Source organism: Neomonachus schauinslandi, chromosome 10 (assembly GCF_002201575.2).
Source record: "Neomonachus schauinslandi chromosome 10, ASM220157v2, whole genome shotgun sequence".
NCBI classification, from domain to species: domain Eukaryota; kingdom Metazoa; phylum Chordata; class Mammalia; order Carnivora; family Phocidae; genus Neomonachus; species Neomonachus schauinslandi.
The window spans coordinates 77132865-77155088 of NC_058412.1; the positions used below are offsets into that span (position 1 = coordinate 77132865).

A 22224-nucleotide genomic window follows, 5' to 3' on the forward strand; every position below is an offset into this window, starting at 1 on the left:
GGTGTGTTGGACTTCCTGAATCAGCACAGGGCATATTTGTAAATGATACTTCCTGTGATTCCACCTGAACTTGTGAACATTACATGGAAGGGGTGTAGCCACCCAAATGTTGCAGCATTCACAATGACACAGCGTCCTCTCTTCTGAGTCTGGATGCAGCTCAGAGTTCTTAGGCATTGCTAAGAGGCTCAGTTGGAGATAGTGCAAAAATGGAATCTTTCTGCTGCCTTTGCATGTAGGAGTCAGTGTTTATGGCTCTAGTTCAGGGGTCGGCAGACTGCAGCTCTGAGCCGAGTCCTGTCCACCGCCTGCTCTTGTAAATAACGTTTTATTGGAAATCACATCCACTCATTCACATGTTGTCTGGCTGCTTTTGTGGGGCAATACCAGAGTCAAGTAGCTGTGACAAGGACCCCATCATCCTCAAAAGAGCCTAAAATATTTACTGTCTGGCCTTTTACAGAAAAAGGGTGCCGACCCCTGCTCTAGTTCATGTTGAATTTCCTGGTTGTGGCTTGTGGGTTCCCCAGAGTGAGCATGAGACCCCCCCAAATAATATGCTTTTGCTTACCCCCCCAAAACCAGCTACCCGATCAGTCTGATGATTGCATATTTCTGACTGGATATAAATGTGAGGTAGCAGGACACCTGTTTTATATCTAGAGTGCAGTAAACTAGTGATTTGGGGATTTACCAAACTCTCCCTGTCAGTTTTAGCAAACCCTCTCAGCTCGTATAGCACCATGAATTTTATACCAGCTGTGTCATTTCTAGAAGCCCTGGTGGCTTGTCCACAGTTAATGTCAATGGACTAAAATGGTCCCCTGCCAAGAGTTCCTTTGGCTTTCCCTGGAGAGCTCTATTTTATCTCAGTCAAAACACAAACACATTTTTTCTCTCACTCTCTCTCAGTTTTTCTCCTTTCTTCTCTCCCTCCCTCCCCTGTTAATGAGGAAAAAAAACCCAAAAAAACAAAAGCAGAGCATGGATTTGAAAAAGCCCTTCAAAGTTACCAAACGTAGAATGCTTAGTCCATGGATTAGCCACCAGTCATCGAGCATTAACAGATTAGCAACTAGACAAGGAGCTTACCCCCAAAAGTGAATCACATACATCCCTAAGGACACTGTTGAGTTGAACTGATTTTTTTTTTCATAGCAAGACTTTCTTGACAAAAGGAGCAGAGTACGACTCTGTTATCAAATCTAACTTCCCAATATCTTTACTTAGCTAGGTCCTGGCAGACATCCCATTTCTGTCCCTGAAATTCATTTTGTCTGGAAGTTTCTAATTTTAGTTTTTCTTTGCATTCCCCCCAAATGTATTTTCACCCTCCATTTCTACTCTCTACTTGGCAGAAGCAGTCTGACACAATAGAAATAACATAGAGTTTAGAGTTAGACCCATACAAATGCTTATTCTTTTTGTGTGTCTGGGAAGACACTTAACCTCCCTGAGCCTGTTTCCTTGCCTGTATTAATAATCCTCTCTCTGTGGATTAAATGAGAAAACAGATGAAAGGTAAAGCACTAACAGGTTTTACATACATGGTGGTTGGCCCTCTTGTTGAACTCTGGAGCCATCCAGACATGTCTAAGCCCTTCTCCAGGCAGATGGCAGACACATCTCCCACCCAGACCCACATCTTTTCTCCGGGACAAGCTCCTAGTGCTTTTTAGCCACTCTTCCTGTACTCCCAACTTTTTTCAGGGTTGTTTTTTTTTCCCCCCCTAATGGAACAAAACCAAGTCATACTTAAACGGATTTTTTTTGAAAGAGAAGTAGGTAAAGTCAAAAAGTATTGCCTGGAGAAGATTTGCTTAGTCGGCAAAGACCACTTGTACTTTGTGACCATTTTCAGATTAAAATGCGTATTAATTACATACGTACATGCATGTTAAGTGGAAAATCAAAGTAAAAGTAAAATTGGCAACACTTACTTGCTCTATGAGCATTTACTTCTTAGGTAATGACTTAGTTAATGAAACCCTAATTATTTGGCTATTAAAACTAAGCTGCCATTGGTCTTTCTTAATAGATGCTGCTGAATAAAATTTACATGTGTGAACAGAGTTCTTCAGAAGAACAAAAACATGGCCTCTGAGATTTTTTAGAGGAGGAAAGAGACTTGGGTGTTATTTAGCAGAGCCCTTCCATTTTACCAGAAAGGATCCATGTGGCCAAGGAGGCAAGAGACCTGTCCATGGCCACCACTGCTTAGCAGAAATCGGGGCCTGAGACTCACATTGTCCACTCCTTGGTCACCGTGACTTCTTTGCTAAGACCTTTTCTGCTGTAGACTTTCTAAATTTAAGCCTGCTTTTTTTTTTTTTTGCATCACAGGCACAAATCCTTGTCCACATACAATGTGCCCGCATCCACAGTGAGATAATTTCCAAAGTTTGAATTGCTACATATACTTGAAAATGTGCATTAACCAAACTCTGAGTATAGGGAAGTCCTTTTGCAATTTTAGGCCTTTCTCTAAATCTGTTTCTCAACAAAGTGCTACTTGTACAGTTTGAGAGGAGTGGAGCCAACCTCCCTTCTCTGTGGCTCTTAGATTCCGTTTATCTAAGACAGCGCTTACCCTCTGGCGGCCATCCCGCCTGCCCGGCCCATGGCCTCTCCCCAGTGCGATGACGTCTGTGGCCATTCTGAGACTCGCCCCTCATCCTAAGGGGCGTGTGCTGTCCGGGCTCCACTCCCCGCCTGTGCCCCATTTGCTGCACCTGGCAGGCTCACCCGCGGTGATGGTTAAGTGCCTATGTCTGGGCTTGGTGACCTGTTATAAGTAGAACTGATGAGGGCATGTCTTTTCTCTTTAAATCCCTTCTAAATAGGAAGGCAAAAAAGAGCCAAAGCCCCAAATACCTTTAACTCTGTTTTTCCACCCCAGGGTTCTATTTTTAAAAACTTGTTTTGGTACAGGGTCACAATTTCCTAGTATCTCTACAGGAAAACTAAACCAGAAATAGAGGGCACCAGGCGGGAAGGTCGGGGTTGGGGAAGAAAGTGAGGGCAGAAGCGGGGGACATTCTGAGAGCTGAAAACCCCACCGGGACACCAGGTGGAACAGACGTGGGAAGTGAGACTGTAACCCAGCCGCACACGGCTGCACAAGGATGGGGGTGTCCTTTGCTCTAGCAGGATGGGGGCCCTTCTCTCCCTGGGTGGTGGAACAGTGGTGACTTGCAGATGACTCGCAGAAGCTTTTTTTGGTCATTTTCCTCAAAAGGAATCATCTCGAGCATTTGTGGCTACAGTCCCTAGTATAGGTCGGGGAGACCAGGCCTACCTCAGTGGTCCCTAGTAGGTCTGCTGCTTATTTACTGGAAAAGCTTCAGGCCAGAATGCTGGAGACCGGGGTGGTTCCAGGCAGAACTCGGTGCCAGTCCTGGGCCAGAGCTTGGGCCAAGCAGAATTATAAGATGCAGAGGGGGTGGGGAGGTGGAAGGAGGGGCACAGGGGCTTTAGGGGCACATAACTCACTAAATTTCTGGAACTTGACTCTTAAAATCTTCCTCCTCAAACGACTCCTTCCCTGTGCCCAGGTGAATGGAGCGAGGCCCTTTACCCCCTGCTGACCACCCTCACAGACTGCGTGGCCATGATGAGCGACAAGGCCAAGAAGGCGATGGTCTTCCTGCTTATGCAGGACAGTGCTCCCACCATAGCCACGTACCTGAGCCTGCAATACCGCCGTGATGTGGTCTTCTGCCAAACCGTAAGCCCCGGCAGGCCCGCCGGCACCCCTGCCCCCAGAAGACACAGCCTTAGAAAATCTTTCTCACTTCACACTGAGAAAACCAAGGATGGCAACACTTGCCCCTGCCTGTGGCTCTTAAGTTTCTTTACTAGAGAGGTCTAGATTTCAACCCGGAGGGAGGAATCCTGCTCGAGAAGTATGTATCTATGAGAGGGTCTGAGTCCACGCTTGCTTCTCCCCGAGGAAGTGGCGGGCGCTGGTGGGTTGTGCACATGCCCTGCTCCTGCCCGAGGCGTGCCGGGTTTCGGACGGCCCAGGCCTCTTGGCCACCCTTCTTCCCACAAAGGAGCTTAGTGAGGGAGACACAGATGTTGCTATCAGTGCGGTGTGTTTCCTGGTTTATAAAACAGCAGGTGCCTTAGTCCTGCTGCTCATGCACAACTGTTGTAATGATTTTGGAGAAGGGAAGAACTCAAGTGAATGTCACAAGTTTAGCAGATGCCAGTTATCACATTAGCAAAGTGAACAGTGACAGAAGGTCAGGCTGGTGTTCTGAGGTTCTGCTGGCCCATCCCCACAGAAAGTCTCCCCGTGAGGTAATTTGCAGAGTGACCGTGTTTTCTCTCACTTCTGTTCTTTGTTGTGATCACTTCAGTTTCCAGCCAGAGCTGGTCTGGATCTGTGAGTATAATATAGGCCCTTTTCACTGTGGGGAATGAATTCTGGGCTTCCAGAAGGTTCTAGCCCAGGAGTAAGCCCAGGCAGGTTGGGTTGGAAGCTGAGCCAAAACCTAACGAGCCTTTGGGAGCAGTTGGAGTAGCAAGCCTGGAGTGCTGCACAGCCTCCCCGTGGCCCGTGCCCTGCGTGGCCTCAGAGCCGAGCGCGCCCCGCACCCCAGGTGGAGGAGGGGAAGGGGTGCTGCTGCAACCCAACCAGAGCCGTGGAGGCAGAGAAACTCGGGGCCAAGGGCGCAGCACGGGCTGGGAGCCACTTAGTGGGGAGGTGTCTGCCCCCCCCCCACAACGGCCTCACCTCGTGTCTCCCCCACAGCTGACTGCTCTCATCTGTGGCTTCATCATCAAGCTGAGGAACTGCCTGCATGACGACGGCTTCCTGCGGCAGCTCTACACCATCGGGCTGCTGGCCCAGTTCGAGAGCCTGCTGAGCACCTATGGTGAGCCTCCAGGGGCGCCCCCACCCCCTGCACCTCCAGGATCCTGGGGTTTGTGAGCAGCGCGGATGTGTGTGGTGCCCATTCTTTCTTCCTAAATATTTTTCTGATTACACACGCAGTACACGCTGATTAAAATAAATCCAGACATCATCACAGTATGTAAGGACCAAATAAAAGTCCTGTATAGTGACACACACACCCCTTCGTTTGTTTTCTTGTTGGTGGTGGTTACAATTAAAGATCTTTCTAGTTGAGGATGGACGATAATTATTTAAGCACTAATTTCCTGTGAGACATGTGGGCCGTTTCTGAATTATTCCTCTGGAAACAGTGCTGCCATACGTCTCTGCACACAAGTGTTTGTGCGCTTGTGGGCCCATTTCTGCAGCCACTGCCTTATTAGAGGGAATGTTTCTGGGTCAAAGGGTAGGAATATTTTAAAATTTCATAGATATTTCCGAATTGCCCTTGAAAAAGACTCTCTTCTCCCTACTTTCTTTTCTTTCTTTTTTTTTTTTTTTAAAGATTTTATTTATTTATTTGACAGACGAGGAGAGAGGGAACACAAGCAGGGGGAGTGGGAGAGGGAGAAGCAGGCTTCCCACGGAGCAGGGAGCCCTATGTGGGGCTCGATCCCAGGACCCTGGGATCATGACCTGAGCCGAAGGCAGACGCTTAACGACTGAGCCACCCAGGCGCCCCGTCTTCTCCCTACTTTCGTTTTCTGTTTGTTTCGTCTGAGAGGGTAAAAATAGATAATTTTTTTTTAAGAAGTATTTGTCCATCTTTGGAGTTACAAGACCTCAAATAAATACCAAGCCCCACGGAGTAGAGGGACCTGGCCACAGTGTGCAGTGTGGCTGTCTCTGTCCATTTCTAAGGCGCCAGCTCTGCCTTCTGAGCTTCCGTGCATGTGGTTTCCCTCCCCACGCTGTCCTTCCCCAGGAGAGGGCTGGGAACCATGGTGCGAGTCTCCACCAGCGGTGTTGCTGAATGTGGCCGCGGGGAGACATGAGTCTGCTGGTGAAGAGGCTCGGAGAAGCCCCCTCTGGTCACAGCCACGCCTGATCCCGTCACCTCCCATCTGTGCCCAGCTCTGTGGCCGTGCTGAGCCCGCGGGAAGAGTGGCAGGGCCCCTCTACCTGACAGCCTTCCATCCCTCTCTTGCATCCAGGTGAGGAGCTGGCCATGCTGGAGGACATGAGCCTTGGAATCATGGACCTGAGGAACGTGACCTTCAAAGTCACTCAGGCCACGTCTAATGCATCGACTGACATGCTGCCTGTCATCACTGGAAATCGGTAGAAAGATTTTTTTAATCGTCAAAGCTAGCCCTGTGTTTGAATTTATGTTCATTACATGTGACGTACTTTTCATTTTTTTATTGTGTCTCTTTCAGTTAAAGACATTGATCATAGTCTTCTGTGTTAATTTCACAGACCTTTAAAGTTCATGACCAGCACTTTGGAAACGACTGAGCCAGATGGCCAGTCTGCACTCTCGTATCGAGGCCAGCTTGGTTTTCCTCTTCTCACTCGCCTCCTCTCCTGCCTCTCCCTTGTCACAGCCCTCACCCGTCCTCTGCGTCTCTTCACTGTTTTGCAGTGATGGGTTTAACGTGCGGATCCCACTACCGGGCCCCCTGTTTGACGCGCTGCCCCGGGAGATCCAGAGCGGCATGCTGCTGCGGGTGCAGCCCGTCCTCTTCAATGTGGGCATCAACGAGCAGCAGACACTGGCCGAGAGGTGCGGGCCAGCTCTCACGGGGCCCGGGGTGGGTGGAGTGGTCGCTGTGGTGATGTAGAAAATGTCATTAGCCCTCTTCAGGCTCTGAGCGCTGCAGAGACTTTGTCATCCCCCGCTCCCCTTTGGCCAGTGTTCTTGAAGTGCAGCCATAGACCCAGCCCTGTGTTTGGTGCTAGGGACACAAGGATGAGCCAGATGTGGTCTGTATCCTCAAGAGACTTGGGCTGGTAGGAGAGAGATGTGGGCGCAAGAATGAAGATGAATGCAGGGAGTAGGGGTCCTAATGGGAGACCCAGGGAGAGGGTCTGGGAGGGCTTCCTGGACGGGATGATGGCTAAATTGAGTTTTGAAGAGTAAGTAGGATTTAGTCAGATGAGGAGGTGGAGGAAAGACCTGGCATCTCAGGTCAATGAGCGTGAGCAGAGGCAGATGGGGAGAAACCGTGTGGGGGCTGGAGGCCAAGGCCCCAGGCTGGGATGGGCAGTGGTGAGGTTAGAGAGGCCTGTATGCCAGGCGAGAGCCTTGCCTTGATTTTCCAAAGGCCTATGTCCTGTAAGCTCCCCCCAGGTTCCCCTGCCAGGCAACAGGGAGGAGTCACATGTGCCCATGTGTGCAAGCGTGTGTGTGTGTGTGTGCAAGCATGTCTGTGTGTGCGTGCACGCGCGTGTGTGTTGGAGAGGAGGGTTTGGGCATGTGTAGTGACCTTCCACTAGTAAATGAAAATCTTTCCTGTTTTATCATTATATTCATGTGGCATATGCATTTTAGAATAAAAAGTTATTTAGAAGTACTTGCTATGCAGGGAATTTGGTCTCTAGGATGATGTCCTATCTTCCTTTTGGGCCTTTGGAACCCAATGGTCACTATCCACTGATCCCTAAGTATAGGGTCACCCCCACTGAGCAATGTGGTATGGCTGGTGGGAGACATCGAAGAAGTGTGAGTAGAGCAGGACACAATCACATCTACATAGTAAGTGGATCACTTGCTGCTCACATGCCGGAATTTATATGAGGGGGACAGGTATAAAGAGGAGGTTGTTGGAAAGGGTCCAGACCAGAGGCAGTGAGCTGGATCAGGCAGGGGGTAGTACAGATGGAGAAGGGACAGACTGAAGGACTATTTCAGTGGTGAAATGGAGGGTTTGGTCTTCAGCTGGGCAGGGTGTGAAAGAGACGGTGAAGAGAATAACAGACCTAGGCTTCCAGGTCGGTAGTGAGTGGGTGTTGCCACCACCCCCTGAGCCCAGGAACTGGGAAAAAGGTCATGCTCAGGGGCAGATGGAGGCTGGCTTAGGCTGAGGCCACCAGCCCAGGAAGCAGAGACCTCTAGGGTATGAGCAGAACTGGAGGAGCCCACTTCATGGAGAGGAGGCAGCATCAGGAGGCCGGCAGGGAGTTTTCCCAGTGAGGACAGTGATGCTCCCTGTGTCTGGCAGCTGCCATTCCTGATGACTGCAGGAGCAGTTTCTGGAAAGGGTTGAGGCAAGGCCACATCACAGAGAGCAGAGAGGCAGGTGGAGGATGATGAGGCAGTGGGGATGGGGAAGACTTGGCGAGTGCCAGGTCTTTGCTCATTCATCCCCTTTTGGGACACTGTCCCCTCAGCTCATAAAGAAGCCCAGCTCACTGTGTCCTGGGGCAGTCCCCAAGGGAGCAGGTGCCTAGAGGAAAAGCCCTTGCGGGCATCAGGGTGGATGGGACTGTGATGGACCCGCAGGAGGGAGTCCTGCCTGCTGAAGGATGACCTGGGACCATGAAGAGGCTGATGTGCATGGAGGTCACTCAGCAGAGCAGTGGTGGAGCTGGACTGGGCATCTAGGCCTAATGACCACCTTGCATGACCACCTCTGGCATGTCCTGGCTACCTGGGAGGTGTGCACAGGTTGAGCCTGCATGGAGAGACGTGCGCTAGGGCCTCACATACAGCCCAGGAGGAGCAACTAGTCAGGTGTGGTTATCCAGCAGACAGAGTGACTTCCGCTTCAGGTACAGGACTGGGTCCTCACTCCCCAGCCAGAGCCTCAGTGCTGTCCCCTCTTGTAAGCACCTCCGGGATGGGAGGACACAGGGCTTCCCAGCGAGCGTCCATGAGAGGGGTTTGTATGCATGCCGCACGAGGGTCTGGGACAGATAGAGTTCCGGTCATCTTTGAGGCACATCTATAACAAATGTGCATGGTTCCCACTAATGAAATGTATTTAAACAAGTCACTGACAAGGTAGAGATGGCATCATGCTTGGTAGGAGGAAAGCGGCTTAGAGGTTAGCTGCTGCGCTAACCCTTGAGAGAACTCATGGTGTCCCCGTCTGACCTCCGAAGGTTTGGCGATACATCTTTACAAGAAGTTATCAACGTGGAAAGTTTGGTGCGGTTAAACTCCTACTTTGAGCAGTTTAAGGAGGTTTTGCCTGAGGACTGTAAGTATTTCTTCACTCACGGTAGGTTTGTTTTTCACCTGTCATCTGCCCTGTATCACTTTGGGTGTTGGAGCCTTCCCTGCCACTCAGGCTGTCTGCTCATCCAGCATCCGGATGCTGCCTCCACACGCACGATTCCCCCTTTGCCTCCCTGTCCCCACCCCCGGCAGCCTGTTCACCTACTCAGACTCTGCCCGGCTTGAGTCCCCCCCGTGGAGAAGCTTCCCCCAGGCTGTGGCCCTTGCTGATTCTTCTCTGGCTGGTTTTCTTGTCCCCTGGATACTGTAGGGCTTTCTCACAAGCTGTCCCGGCCACTGGTGTTCACTGATACCAGTGGTGTATGTTGTGTTCCTGCTGGTAGGACAGGTGGGGTCACAGAGGCAGGGCCCCCACTCGGCGCCGCGCTGGAGTGAGCAACCCGTGCGCCTCCCCCTGTGGCGCGTAGAGTAAGATGCTGGGCAGACACTTCGTGCTGGGTGCGGGGGACCTGGGGGCCCCTGTGTGGGTGTCCCCAGAGGCAGGGGTGAGTGACGGCAGCCGTCACTCTGCTAAAAGCCTTCTCTGTGCCCCTGGACTCAGGCAGGGGCCCCGGGCTCCCCTGTCTGTGCATGGGGAATTCTCTCCGGATTTCATACTTACTGAACACTGCCCTGTGTAAAGCACCACGGGACCCAGTGACGAATGAGACTAGACCCTGCTTAGGAATGGGCTCTGCCTCTCTGCTGGCGCTGCCCGGCTGTGAGGGGGCACCCCCGAGCGAAGGAGGCAGACTCGGTCGCTGGGTAACACCAGTGTCCTTTAAGGGCGATTCCCGAGGAGGAAGATGGGAGAAGGCTTCATTCGCATTCCCGGGTCACTCCTGTGCCTGGCGCCGTGCCGCGCTCTGTGCACGTCCCCGCACTGACTGCCCGCGACAACGCGACAACGCAGGCCTTGGTACTGGTTGCACGGAAGGCTTGGCCTGGCTCTGAGGCTCGGCACTCAGACCGTCGGCCAAGGGGTCCTGTAGGAGATGCTGTGTTGCAAGGGACCTTGGGCCAGGCGGGGGAGTTGGTGTCAGTTTAGTTCTCGCAGGGAAGCGGTGTGGGAAAACCTTCAGGGATTTGTCTGGAATCAGCAAAAGAAGTGTGCTCATTGGCTTGGAGGAGGGGTGCAGGCCGCTGTGCACAGTCTCCTCCCTCCGACTTTGACCTGGGGTGTGGTAGGCGGAGAGGAGAGGCACAAGGGGGAGTCGCTGTGCGAGCAGGCTCCCTTGCAGTGGCGTGAGCTGGTGCTGGGGAAGAGAGAGCTGTGGGCATGTGGTGGAGAGACAGAGGGCCCGCGCTGGCCGTGGCCACACGAGCTGGCGGCCTGCGGATACACAGAGGGGGCAGGGCTGGGGGGTAAGGAGAGCAGCCCAGGCACCAACGGCCTTGTGATATGGGACACGGGCCACAGGTGAGGCCGGGTGGGGCACGCCTGTCGTCACCCTGGTCAGCGACACGGGTGACATGGGGCTGTCTCACGGCTGAGGTCACTGTGTGCCAGAGGAAGGGGCTGAGGACAAGGCTCCGGGGAAAGGCCCCGCGTGGAGGTGGCTTGAGAAGAAAAGGTTCAGCGGACAGGTGGGAGCGAGTCCTTGAAGGCAGGAGAGCAGCAGTGTTACCTGGGTGCTGGGCGGCGGTGAGGGAAGGAGTCCCTGGGGGCTTCTGAGGCACAGTCAGTGCGGCGAGGGCTGCAGCCAGGGCAAATAAGTGACAAAATGGCACTGCCTCGATGGGCCACTCTGCCCCAGAGGTTGGCAGAGATGTGAGATGAGCCACGGGGGAAGGAGCTAGAGAAACACGGCGGCAAGATGGAGGAGCAGCTGAGGACTACACATCGGGGGCTGCTGTGGACAGGGGGACATACAGGGTGCTCACGGCAGGTGGCCCTGGTCTCCCCAGGGAACTGCAGAAGTGCCGGCCCTGACCACACGCTGGAATTCACTGGGGAGCCCAGACAGTCCTGATGCCTGGGCCCCACCTCAGAGTGGTGGGCCTCAGGAGTTCCAGAAACTCCCCAGGTGGTCAGGATTGAAAGCCATAAGTGAGAGGATACCCTGACGCTTTAGCTGCAGGTCACCAGTACCCGGGCTCTCGGGAACCCCCAGGTATGGAGGTATCCTCACGTGCTTCAGCAGTGATCATAGTTGAAAGTGACAGATTTATCAAATCCTTGCACGTGCCAGGCTGTCTACACACTTGACACTTGAGGACACCGAGGCAGGAGGGCGAGTCTCCCAAGGAGGGAGCCCAGGCTGGCTGCCACCAGCGCCCACCTTCCAAGTGCTGCAGGGGTCGGAGACAGTGGAGCACCCAAGCTTGGACTGGAGGGACAGGGTCTTCTGCAGGGTTGGGTCCCTGGCCCAGGCATCACAAAGGGGAGCAGGGAGGAGGGATGGAGGCCATGTGGAGGACAGATGAGTGGGCACAGTGAGCCATGTGGTCAGGAAGTGGGAGTTCTGTGCTCAGCGTCTTGGAAGGCAGCCTGTTTCCAGTGATGTGAGACTCCAGGAGATGTATCCTGGTGATGAAGGCTGCAGAAGGGTGCGGCCTACGGGACAAAAGCAGGCCAGGCATGGGCCTCTCCAGGGTGGACCAGTAGCACTGGACCATGACCGGGAAGCTGGGGGAGCAGCAGCCCATTGCGCCTTCAGCCCCAGGAGAATCGGAGCTCTGTGAGGCCGAGGAAATGGAGTGCAGCCAGTGAATACCCCCTAAGTTTGCTTGGTTCATCAGTGGGCAGGTGTGCACTGACTGGGGCTGCAGGGGAAGCAAGGGAGAAGCTGCAGCCAATCTGGGGAAGTAACGTGCTATGTCTCCACCAGGAGACAAGCTTGCCTCCTCTGGGCTCCCACAGCCTCCATCACAGACTGAGCCCCTCACTGAGCGGGAGCCCCCTTTCCACGTCTGTTTCTGCCCCAGTCCCCTGATCAGCATGGTGCCGGGCACATACCAGGTGCATGTGATAATTAGCGTAAGAGCCTGGGTACATGAAGGTGAGCTTGTGTGGTGGAAACTCTGTGTGCAGCTGGATCCCAGAATTCCATGTGTTTGGTTTTAGTCTGGGGATTCAGGCACCATAGCTATTTTTCTTAGACATGACCTTGAGGTGCTTCTCTTTTTCTCTGATGATCCTGGGGTTTGAAAATCCCAGGTTTCTTAGGTGAGGTGATCAGACTGATCTTCCAGTTCAAGAGGTCCTGGAAGGGCTGGAGACGGTCACAGTGGCAGAGGGAGGCTGTCAGAGATAGTGGGTCACTCCAGGTCCACGGGAGGAGGCCCTACTGCCCACATCCCCCAGGGGTGGCCAAGCCTACTCAGTGGTCAGTACTCATCGCCCTAAGCATCCTCCTCCCTGCGGAGGCTCTGAAGACCAGATGGATCTTCCTAACTCCCTCCTGCCCTCGGTGACCCCGTGACTGTGGTCCAGCCCCTCGGAAGAGCTGAAAGAAGATGAGCGTTTGCCCTTGGCAGGTGGGACTGAAGTGGCCGTGAAAGTGATTTAAGTGCTCCCCGTGTTGAAAGCCAGGGCCAGTCCCTAAGCACATCCCCCCTTTCTTGCATAAGTCACCCTAAGCTTCCAGCTTGGCCAGGCTCCATGGGCCACGGGCCTGGGTGCCCCACCAGCTCTCACGGACTCCCCGTCTTGCAGGCCTACCTCGATCTCGGAGCCAGACGTGCCTGCCGGAGCTGCTGCGTTTTCTGGGCCAGAATGTACACGCCAGGAAGAATAAGAACGTCGACATTCTCTGGCAAGCCGCTGAGGTAGTACCTTCGTTATACTGAGGAAAAGAATGATAGTGTTGCACTGGCTGCCAATAGTAATAATTATGATAGTAAATCAGAATCTCAGCCAGGAGTGGAGAGAGCAAGTTTCTCCATATGGACACAAAAAGAAAGTCACTGGATACATCCAGAACTCTGGAGGATACTGAAAGGTGCCTATGAGTTCATTACTTTAGGGCTGCCTGAATTCCAGTAAGCTTGACACAGACTCTGTCCCCTGGGGCATTTCATAAGCAGGCTGATGACAGTTGTCACCTCCAGAAGCCTGGGCAATCGATAACCAGCTACAACGCACTGCTTACTGCATCTTTTAATAGCTTCAGAGGTAGACCGTGGTGATCTTTGCAGTCTCTTTACATAGTAGTTTTTGTACATTGCAGTTCAGATCTCCTCTTTTCCCAAGTACTTCCAGTATTTTCTCATAAATGTTCTTGTGGAGTTGCGTAGCTAGCCCTTCACTCACCCCTGTCGAGGGTGACCACAGGCGGCTGTGGGAGCCCTCCACGGCAGCACCGTGACTTGTCCAGCATGGAGACTAGCACAGGTAGACTCAGGAGCACGAGTGATCCCCAGATGGCATTCCAGCTCCCGGCCCGGCCTGAGCACAGGGGAGGGATGGACGCCCGGCCCCTGCCCCTGGGGAAGGAGTACACACTCACAGCTGGTTACCCCCGGTTCACAGAGCCCAAGTAGCCATTAGGAGGGCTGTCTCCCCTTTCCCCCTCATGGCTTTCCCGAGCTACTTATTCTAGAGCTTTCCTGTTCTCCTCCTCAGGAAAGTGTTCCTCTCCACCCCGGGTCTCTTCCCTGCAGCAGACGGTCAGCTGGTCATGCTGCTTGTCCGCTGTTGGGAGACCCTGTGTTTGAGAGCCTGTCTTCATGGAGCCCTGTCTTTGAATGTCCCCCACCTTGTGCCTCTGTTAATGCCTGTGGTCTACCAGGTACAGGCCCTTATCTGAAGCTCCTGTGGGTAGGTGTTTTGGGATTCACAGGTTTCTATATTTTAGAAAGGGGATTTGGTATACAGTTGGTGCACATATGTGTAATACAGTGCACATCACCTGTGTTTGATGTGGTACATACATATGATTGAACATACCCAGGGGAGTCTGGGGCAGCGCTCTGGAACCAAACTCACTAATATAGCCTTACTAAAAGGTATGAATGTTTATACAAAATGGGATAAATGAAGATTATAGTCTCATATCAGCTCAGATCTGGTCAGACTGCCAAATGAAGTTGCCGTAAACTTAAAAGAAAAAATCTTTTGTTTTAGGGCTTTCTGCTCTTGGGGACTGTGTACCTAGAATTGTATCTAGTGGTACAAAGAAAATGCCCCCAAATGTCCTTCCTGTGGGGAGAGAAGGTGCCCTGGGGTGGCCTTTTCTCAGCCCGGAGGCTGCCCCACTGTGAGCTCCCCACTTGTGAAGGGCAGAGTGCACTGACCCCTGAGCCCTGCCCAGCCCTGAGGGAGGTGGAGGACGGTGGAGGGCCCGCGGGGCCTGGTGCTCAGGAGGTGGCAGAGGGGGAAGCTCCTCTGAGCCATTCCCATCTGTGCAGGTGAGGAACAAAGTAGAGACAGTGGGTCTGTGCTAGGCCTTCCAGAAAGACCTGGAGACTTGGCCAGGGGTGGGACATCCCGGGAGCTGCTCTGACCTCCCGAGCCGAACTTTGCTGCTCTCCTCTGCCCAGGGCCCACAGCACGGTCTGAACGTGAGGAGATGGCCTGGGCACAGTTTGGAAGGGGGCAGCTGGTACGGTCAGTGCACGGACGGTGATGCCCCACACAAGAAGGGGGCACCTAGGCCTGGAAGGAACGGCCCGGGCAGGGGGGGGGAACATGAGGGACGGGGACAAAGTCACATGGGGACAAAGGCAGTCCCACGGGCAGTGACGTCGTTTCTGCTGCTGGCTCTGGCCAGACGTGGCGTCGGGGAGCAGAAGTGGCCCTGGGAGTCGGCATTGCCACATGCCGCCGCTGACCATGCGGAACCGGGGTCCTGTGGCGTCTCCCTGTCAGCACAGCCTGTGTTCCTGTTGCAGATCTGCCGCCGCCTTAACGGGGTCCGGTTCACCAGCTGCAAGAGCGCCAAGGACCGCACGGCCATGTCGGTGACGCTGGAGCAGTGCCTGATCCTGCAGCACGAGCACGGCATGGCCCCGCAGGTGTTCACCCAGGCGCTGGAGTGCATGCGCAGGTGAGTCCCGCTGTCCAGGCCGCCCGCCCCGCCTACCCTGGGCTCCGTGTAAACTGCAGATGAGCCGGTCCCGCCGGGGCGCCCCCGGCCCAGGTCCCCTTGACCCCCGCCAGCATATGCTCTGGTTTGACTTTGGAAAATTCACTGACGTCTGCCAAGTCAAACTGTCGGTGGTCTCAAATTGAGACCGTGTTCCTTTTTAAGTCAGAGGGACAAGAGAGCTAGCAGTCTCTGTGAGCGGGACTGCTCTGAAATCGGGTGCCCTCGGGGCAAGCTGAGGAGTCAGGACGTTGCCCAGGGAAGTCCAGTGCGGCCGCGTGCGAGTCAGGCACGTGGCTGGCCCTCAGCCCCCGCCTTGCTGCGGGTGGGAACGAGGGCCAGAGCTTCCTCAGCAGGCACCTGCTGTTTCCACCATGCGTATTAGCTCCTTTCAAACTTGAGTGAAGAAAACGCGTCTGCAGGTTGCACTGGTTTGCTCTGCTTCTTCTCTAGCCGTCGACACAGTTTGCTTTTCTTAGCAAAGTGTCAAATGAGTGTCTTATGGTAACGGCAGCAGCCCCCCACCTGTCTGTGTGCCGTGGCGACCTCACCCTAATGATGTTCTGGTTCTGAGGCAGCAGGCGTGTTTGCAGAATGAAACCCGGGACTAAAAACTGTCTACTGTTGATCAATGCCTTGTTTCAAGCACTGCTGGGGAGCACCTTACCTCACATACCAAAAGAAAGGATAAGAAACCTGGTTTTCCCATCTCCTTCAATGTAGCCACCAATGCTGTCAAAGTCTCGTTTCCAACGGTCACTCCTACTGAATGTTCTGTATCGTTTGTCCTCTCACCAAATTCTTTAAAGCGTTCAATTCTCTTATCCTTTCTGTATGTTTCTGCCGTTTGACCTTCTCATAATAACCCACAAAAGTGATGCCTGAGCTCCTGCCTCTTGATAATAGCATTTTGTAGGAATGGAAGTGTGTTGTCCCTGTTTTGTCTTTTCCACATTCATCCAACCCCCCCCTCCGTGACCTCGGGGCTTCTATTTATGCACGTACGGAAAGTTCACCACCCTCCCTGGGCTGAGCCTCAGGGAAGCCATGGAGACTCTTGAGACCCCTGCCCAGGCACCCTTAGTCAAGCCTGTCCTCACGGTCTGTCCTTCAGGCTCGGTGTTCCTGATGCCATGAGGGTGGCAGGGCCTGGGCTTCCGGCCACACACGTCTACACCCTGTGAGCTGCGAGGTGCTGGGAGGGACCACCTTGGTGAGATGCAGGCCTCCGCTAGAGAAGAAACACGAGAAATGGAAGGGGGGGGGCGGGGATTCCTGTGGTTGTCGGAGCAAAGGTTAGGATCAGGTCCATTCAGTAGACCAGGCCCTGAGTCAGGTGTACAGTTGATGTGTAGACAGCTATCCAGTCCTGGCTTCTGGAACAAATTCGATGAGAACAACAATTCATTCTGACTGCATCTGAGCACAGAGGTCTCGGGAGACCGGGGAGAATGGGGCTCCTTAGAAAGACACAGGGGTGGCCGCATCTGCTGGCCTGTGGCCCGCCTTGGGGCTGTGGGCAGTACCCACACGTGCACAGATCAACTGCTGTGGCTTTCAGCACACACCACTTGATCACCTAAGAAAGTGATATTCCTTGTAGCAAAATTTAAAAATACGGATAAGCCCCTTCACCAGCTGTTCTCACACCCCCACCTCCGAATCCTCCGTATTCCTACTGTTGACAAGCAGCCGTGCTCATGTTTGATGCCTACTCTTGCAGATGTAGACACGTACATACAAGCACTCAGGCGTGAGTGTGGTTAATACACACACTGGGTCGCCAGTCTCTGGTTAATGCACAAAACACACACGTGCGCAAGCAAATGCAGCTCTGTGTGCAGTTACGCCTGGTGCTTTAGCCTACTTTTTTCTTTTTTTTTTTTTATTAAAGATTTTATTTATTTATTCATGAGAGACAGACAGAGGCAGAGGGAGAAGCAGGCTCTCCGCAGAGTGGGGAGCCCGATGCGGGACTTGATCCCAGGACCCTGGGATCATGACCTGAGCCGAAGGCAGACGCTTAACCGACTGAGCCACCCAGGCGTCCCTACCCTACTTTTTTCATTTAACGGTCTTGTGAGCATTTTTTCGGGTTACAATTTTGAGCACACCATAATGATCCAGTTTGCTGCCATTGAATATCTAAGCCGAAGGTGGTTTTCAGCACCTCAAACCAGGGGGCAGTGAATCCCCTTATGTATGCTCCTGGCCACATCTGCTGCACTGATCCCTTAGGTTAAAAATAGACACCTCCCTAAGGTTTCTAATACAAATCGTCACACTCCCACCCCCTGTCCCGAGCGCCTGCTCTGTCCACCCTCCAGGTGCTGTCACGCCTGTCACTCGTCGGAGCGCTTCCAAGTCTGTAAAGTCGGTGTTGCTTTCCTGTGACACAGGTGAGGACCCCGAGGTCCTGAGCAGGGAAGGACCTTCCTCCCTGGGCCTCCCTCTGCCTCTCTAAACCTCCCCCCTCCACCTCCAATTATGGAAGTCTTTTTTAAGTGTCCTATTTAGGTTTTTCTGAATTTTCTAAAATCTCTGCAGTAAACACGTAATCTTACTTACTAATCATGTCAGATATTATTACACAAGAACCAAGCTGGATCACGGCCCCCCTGCACCTGCCCCCGGGGACCCAGTAGCTCCAGCAGCCGGGGTTCTGTGCTCTCCACCGCCTGTCTGCCTGGCCGCGTCGCAGCCCAGGCCGTTACCGAGTGTGGTTGTTTTAAGGTGATTTTCTGGATTCTCTCCTGTGGGGAACACATGCCTCTGTCCATAGACAGCAAGCCTGAGGTGGCTGGGTCACTATCCAGGATTTCTGGCTATAGCGTGGCCAGGACCTATGGCTCAGCCGGGAGCCCTAAGGAGGCAGCAGAAAATACTGCGCCATGCCTTGAGTGGAGGAACGCATTTTGGTTCTTTTGCTTTCTTGCTTGCATCTTACCAGATGGAAGAGTAGAGCATGCAGGCAAGGGTGCAGGGTGGAGAGAGGGGGTGGGGTAAGGGGGCAAAGCTGACACTCGGGCTGTGTTTCTCCCGGAGGCCCAGGATGAGCAGTGGCCAGTGATGTGCTAGCAAATGTTTAACAACCAGCTCCCCGCCTCCACCACCACCAAAAAAAGCCCTGATCTATAGTGTTGGCCAGTTTCTGTAGCATAAATACTCCCACTGGGGCTTATTCCCAGCTACCGGTGTGACATCACGGAACACGGAGTTGCGAAGAGTGGTGTACGCTCGGCTCCTGCAAGCCTTTGGGGCCAGTGCCAGCTCACTGCCCATGGTGCCTCTCTGTCCCTGATCCGGGGGCTGAAACACAGAGTGGGCCTTCCTGAGTAGCCACAGTGACAACCCCCCCACCCCGCGCCCAGAGACTGCCCTGGCTGGGAATGTGTCCCCAGTGTAAACGGCACATCCTGGCAGGGCCACTCCAGGGCTTCCAAGTTCCTCCGGGAAAGCCCAGGAGAACTCCGCTTGAGCAAGGACCCCATGGTACTCACCTCTGGGTGGATCCTCAGAGGCCACGTGTCGTGTCCCAGCATCTCTGCTTCTGTGTCACTGTTGCCACTTTGGTGGACGTCCGTGGAGGATGTGGCTCCAAGGCCATGGCACTTCGGTATGTTTTTTTTCTGGGTCACCAAAGGGGAAAACCCCCAAATTTCCAGTGTGAGCTTGGTTGGATTCCGTGGTTGGGGATCACCCTGCAGAACAGTAACTTGAATGTTCGGGGCCACGAGCAGCTCATGCTGTGCCACTGCTCAGCCTGACAGCCAGGGCGAGTCTGGGGAGGGCTCTGCCTCTGACTGAGACTTGAGGTAAACGGTCGTTGTTTGAATGGTTCATCAAGAGGCAGCTTTGGCAAAGTTGGTCGCCCCGCCCCCCGCTCAGGCATCTGTGAGAAGGTCAAACCCCACCCCCACCCTCAATGGTTCTTCATGTTCAGCTTGCTTCTTGAAACCCATGTCTTGGCAGCATGTGGGAGCATGGCGGGGCAGCATGGAGTTGTGCTTGGCCAGCCGAGAGAGCGCGAACATGGAAAACCATTTAGTCAACCTACATGTGTTTGTTTTCGGTAGACGACAGTATTTTTTTCTTATTTTCACTTCTCTTTCTCTCCTTTCTTCTTGTGACTGTGCTGGTTTTGATTTGGTATCCCTTCCACACCCTTTTCTGCACATCATCTTTTCTTTCTGTTGTGGCTCCATCCCATTTTTTGGTTTGTTTTAAATCTTACTGTTTGGTTCTCCTCTTTTTTCCATACTTTTGTTACATCCATTGCATGTGTCTCTCTCTTTTTTTTTTTTTCCTTTATTTCCTTTGCCTTTTTCTTTTCCTTTCTCCCAAACTTTTTCCTTTTCACAGCATTGGAACACGGGAGGTAGTCACCCAGAAGAACTTGAGCGGCCTGGTGCCCATCCGAGACTTAAGACTAGATCCCAGCCTCCTCTGTTCCATCCCTTTGTTAGCCCTGAGCCCCAATTTACTGATTGTGTGGCTCTTCCTGAGCATAGCATACCTGGTGACCAAATTGCGTTGCAAATGAGTACCATTGCGAAAAATCAGTACTAAGTCACAAGAAAAACAAAAGTGCCAGAATATGTCCAGCCACCTGTGTACCTAACTGGACAGAAGGAATGTGTCAGAGCGTGGTCTGCCAAGAAATATTTCATGCCTTACAGTTTGACGTTCTGTTGTTCTGAACTGTAAATACCTGCCAAATTATTTCACCGAGAGGACTCGTGCGTTTAAATTCCATCGAGTTTTCAGTGCTTGTAACACGTTCTTACAGTGCCCTGTTACTGCATTGTTTAGCTGGCCTGGAGTTGTACCAAATCTCTCACCTTCTGATGTAAAACTATTTATTACCTGTATATCTCCTGTGCCCTGTTTCCGAGAGAAGGGGATTCTGTCTGAAGAGAATTTGTATATTTGATACTGTTCTTTCATGTACTGCTAACCTTTCCTTTCCTTTTGAAGAGAAACGAAAAGGATAGATAGATGCTTTATAACCGGCTCATCTAGATCAACCTATTTAATAGGACATGTACTTTTTGCTTTCATTTCAAAGCGTAGTCCCTGAACTCACAGTAGCAAACACTTTGCAGAATCATAACATTCCTCGCTTGTGTTTATGATTTCCAGTTTGAGACGACACAAAGCTGTGACCACAGTTGCCCATTGTACCAAGTCAGGCACATTAAAATAACATACTGCATGTGACTTACGATTTACTCTTTGAAATCTTTAAGGATCACTAAACTGCTTACAGGAATTAGTGCATATAGGAACAAAAGGCTCATTTGGGAATTTATTTTTCACGAAGCAGTATTTTTCGTTTTAAAAAATCAAATGTGGTTAATAATGATAATTTTGAAAATCAAAAAAAAAAAAAATCCCCAAACAGAGGCCTAACCTTTGGGCACTTGTGGCAGATGGAACTGTGAGAGAGAAGGCGTTGCTTGGGTCTGCGCTCTTAGCACTCTTCATGTAACATGGAAATGCCCAGAAAACAAGGTTGTTCGTAACCTTAACTTTCACATTTGGCAGAAGAGTAACTGAACGTCTGTAAAGGTAACAGAATAAATTAGGGGGAAATTTCCATGGATTCTGTATAAGAAATTCTCAGTGGCTTCTCTGTTTTCCAGCCCAAACCATGCTGTACTTCTGTTTTTGACCGCCAGCTGGTTCCCCATACACTGGATTTTATGAAAGTGGATTTCTTTTTACCAGTCTAGAAAAATCAGAGTGAATTTAGAGAAGCTGTCTTTTCCAGAAACTTCACTCCCATGCATACACACAGACCCAGTCCACCACAAAATCTGCCCCCTCGCTTCCCTCCCCCAAGATGTCCAGAACTTACTCTGGGACTTCTCTGGTTTGGCATCAGTTCTGAGTCCGCGTTCTAGGAATGGTAGAAGCGGTTAGCAACGAATAACAAATGCCAGACTCAGGCTTGAAATCCTAAGACTGTCCTTCTCACACCCCTGGGAGGCCCTTCTTTCCTAGACCCTCTGAGCACTGCAGGAGCCTTAGGGCAGGGTTCCTACCTGTAGTTCGGGAAGCCAGTCTTCTCACGAGTGTCATATGGCCACTCTGTCTTTTCTGGAACAACTGAGGTGGCCGTACTGGGGCATAGCTCCTGACACTCTTCAGTAGGGAGTCTCACCGGGTGCCAAGTGACAGGTGGTGTTAAGTTGTAGCAACACAACACTAGTCACTGTCTGATCCGTGATTCTTTGAGAGGTATGTTCACCTCCTGCCTCCTTCAGATTGAGGTGCATGCATCAGCGCTCCAAGATTTGAAAGAGAGAAAGTAGAGTCCACAGGCCCTTCCAGCTCCCATTCCACAGCTTCCCAGTCCCTGCCCTGGTTCAAGTGCTCCTGATGCCCCACGGGGGTGACACGTGCCTGTGCCCACCTCCAGGCCTGGCCAAGACTATGCACCCATGAGGGAGGCCCTTCTGACTACCGATAGCGCCCCCTCCGCTCCCCGGGCCTGTGGGTGTTCCTGTGCCACTCCCCAGAGACTCCTCCCAGGATGCACCGCCCCCCCCCCGCTCCCCCCAGCAAAGGGAGGCCGTGGCCAGCTAGAGAAGCCCCTCTGAGCCTGCTCCTCACTGCCAGGATGCCAGCCAGGCCTTCCTGCCCTGTGGAGGTTGGAAAGGAGAGAAGATAAGGTTCTTTGTTTTTCTCTTCAGGGGCTGAGCCAAAAGGCCGTACATTCTAGCTGTCTCCAGTCATGAGGGCTAGCACAAGAAAGAAGGCCAGGAGATCGGCCTAGGCTCTGAATTGTTGTTGCCGTCTTCAGAACATCTGAGGAAAGAGACTCATTGTGCTCGCCCTTTGTGCTGAGTTTTACCAACACTAAGGCTTTCTACTTAGGAAATCAGACTAAATATATATCTGAAAATCTTTTCTGCTTTAGTGAGAAATAGACTGGATGAAACAAACATGGGAAGATGATTCACAAGAGGGGAGTCTGGTATTGGGTGATGGTTTTCAGGCTGCTTCTGAGGTGGCGCTAGCACCGGGAGGGACATTGTCAGTGGCCACCAACACTAGATACTCAGTATCACTAGACCCCAGTGCGTCCAGACGAGTTCCGAAGGGGAAGATCCACAGCAGAAAGG

The 22224-nt window shown here is 52.5% G+C and overlaps 1 protein-coding gene across 1 annotated transcript in view; it reads left to right on the forward strand.

The window, feature by feature from the left end:
- Positions 1-19711, forward strand: part of INPP4A (inositol polyphosphate-4-phosphatase type I A) — a 53136-nt gene extending 33425 nt beyond the window's left edge. Inside the window, exons 18-25 of the mRNA XM_044918943.1 lie at positions 3555-3727; positions 4760-4883; positions 6058-6184; positions 6489-6629; positions 8951-9048; positions 12724-12836; positions 14901-15055; positions 19457-19711. Of these exons, the coding sequence (XP_044774878.1) occupies positions 3555-3727; positions 4760-4883; positions 6058-6184; positions 6489-6629; positions 8951-9048; positions 12724-12836; positions 14901-15055; positions 19457-19637 (1112 nt within the window). The 3' untranslated portion in view covers positions 19638-19711. The remainder of the gene's footprint in view (positions 1-3554; positions 3728-4759; positions 4884-6057; positions 6185-6488; positions 6630-8950; positions 9049-12723; positions 12837-14900; positions 15056-19456) is intronic.
- The last annotated feature ends 2513 nt before the right edge of the window (positions 19712-22224 follow it).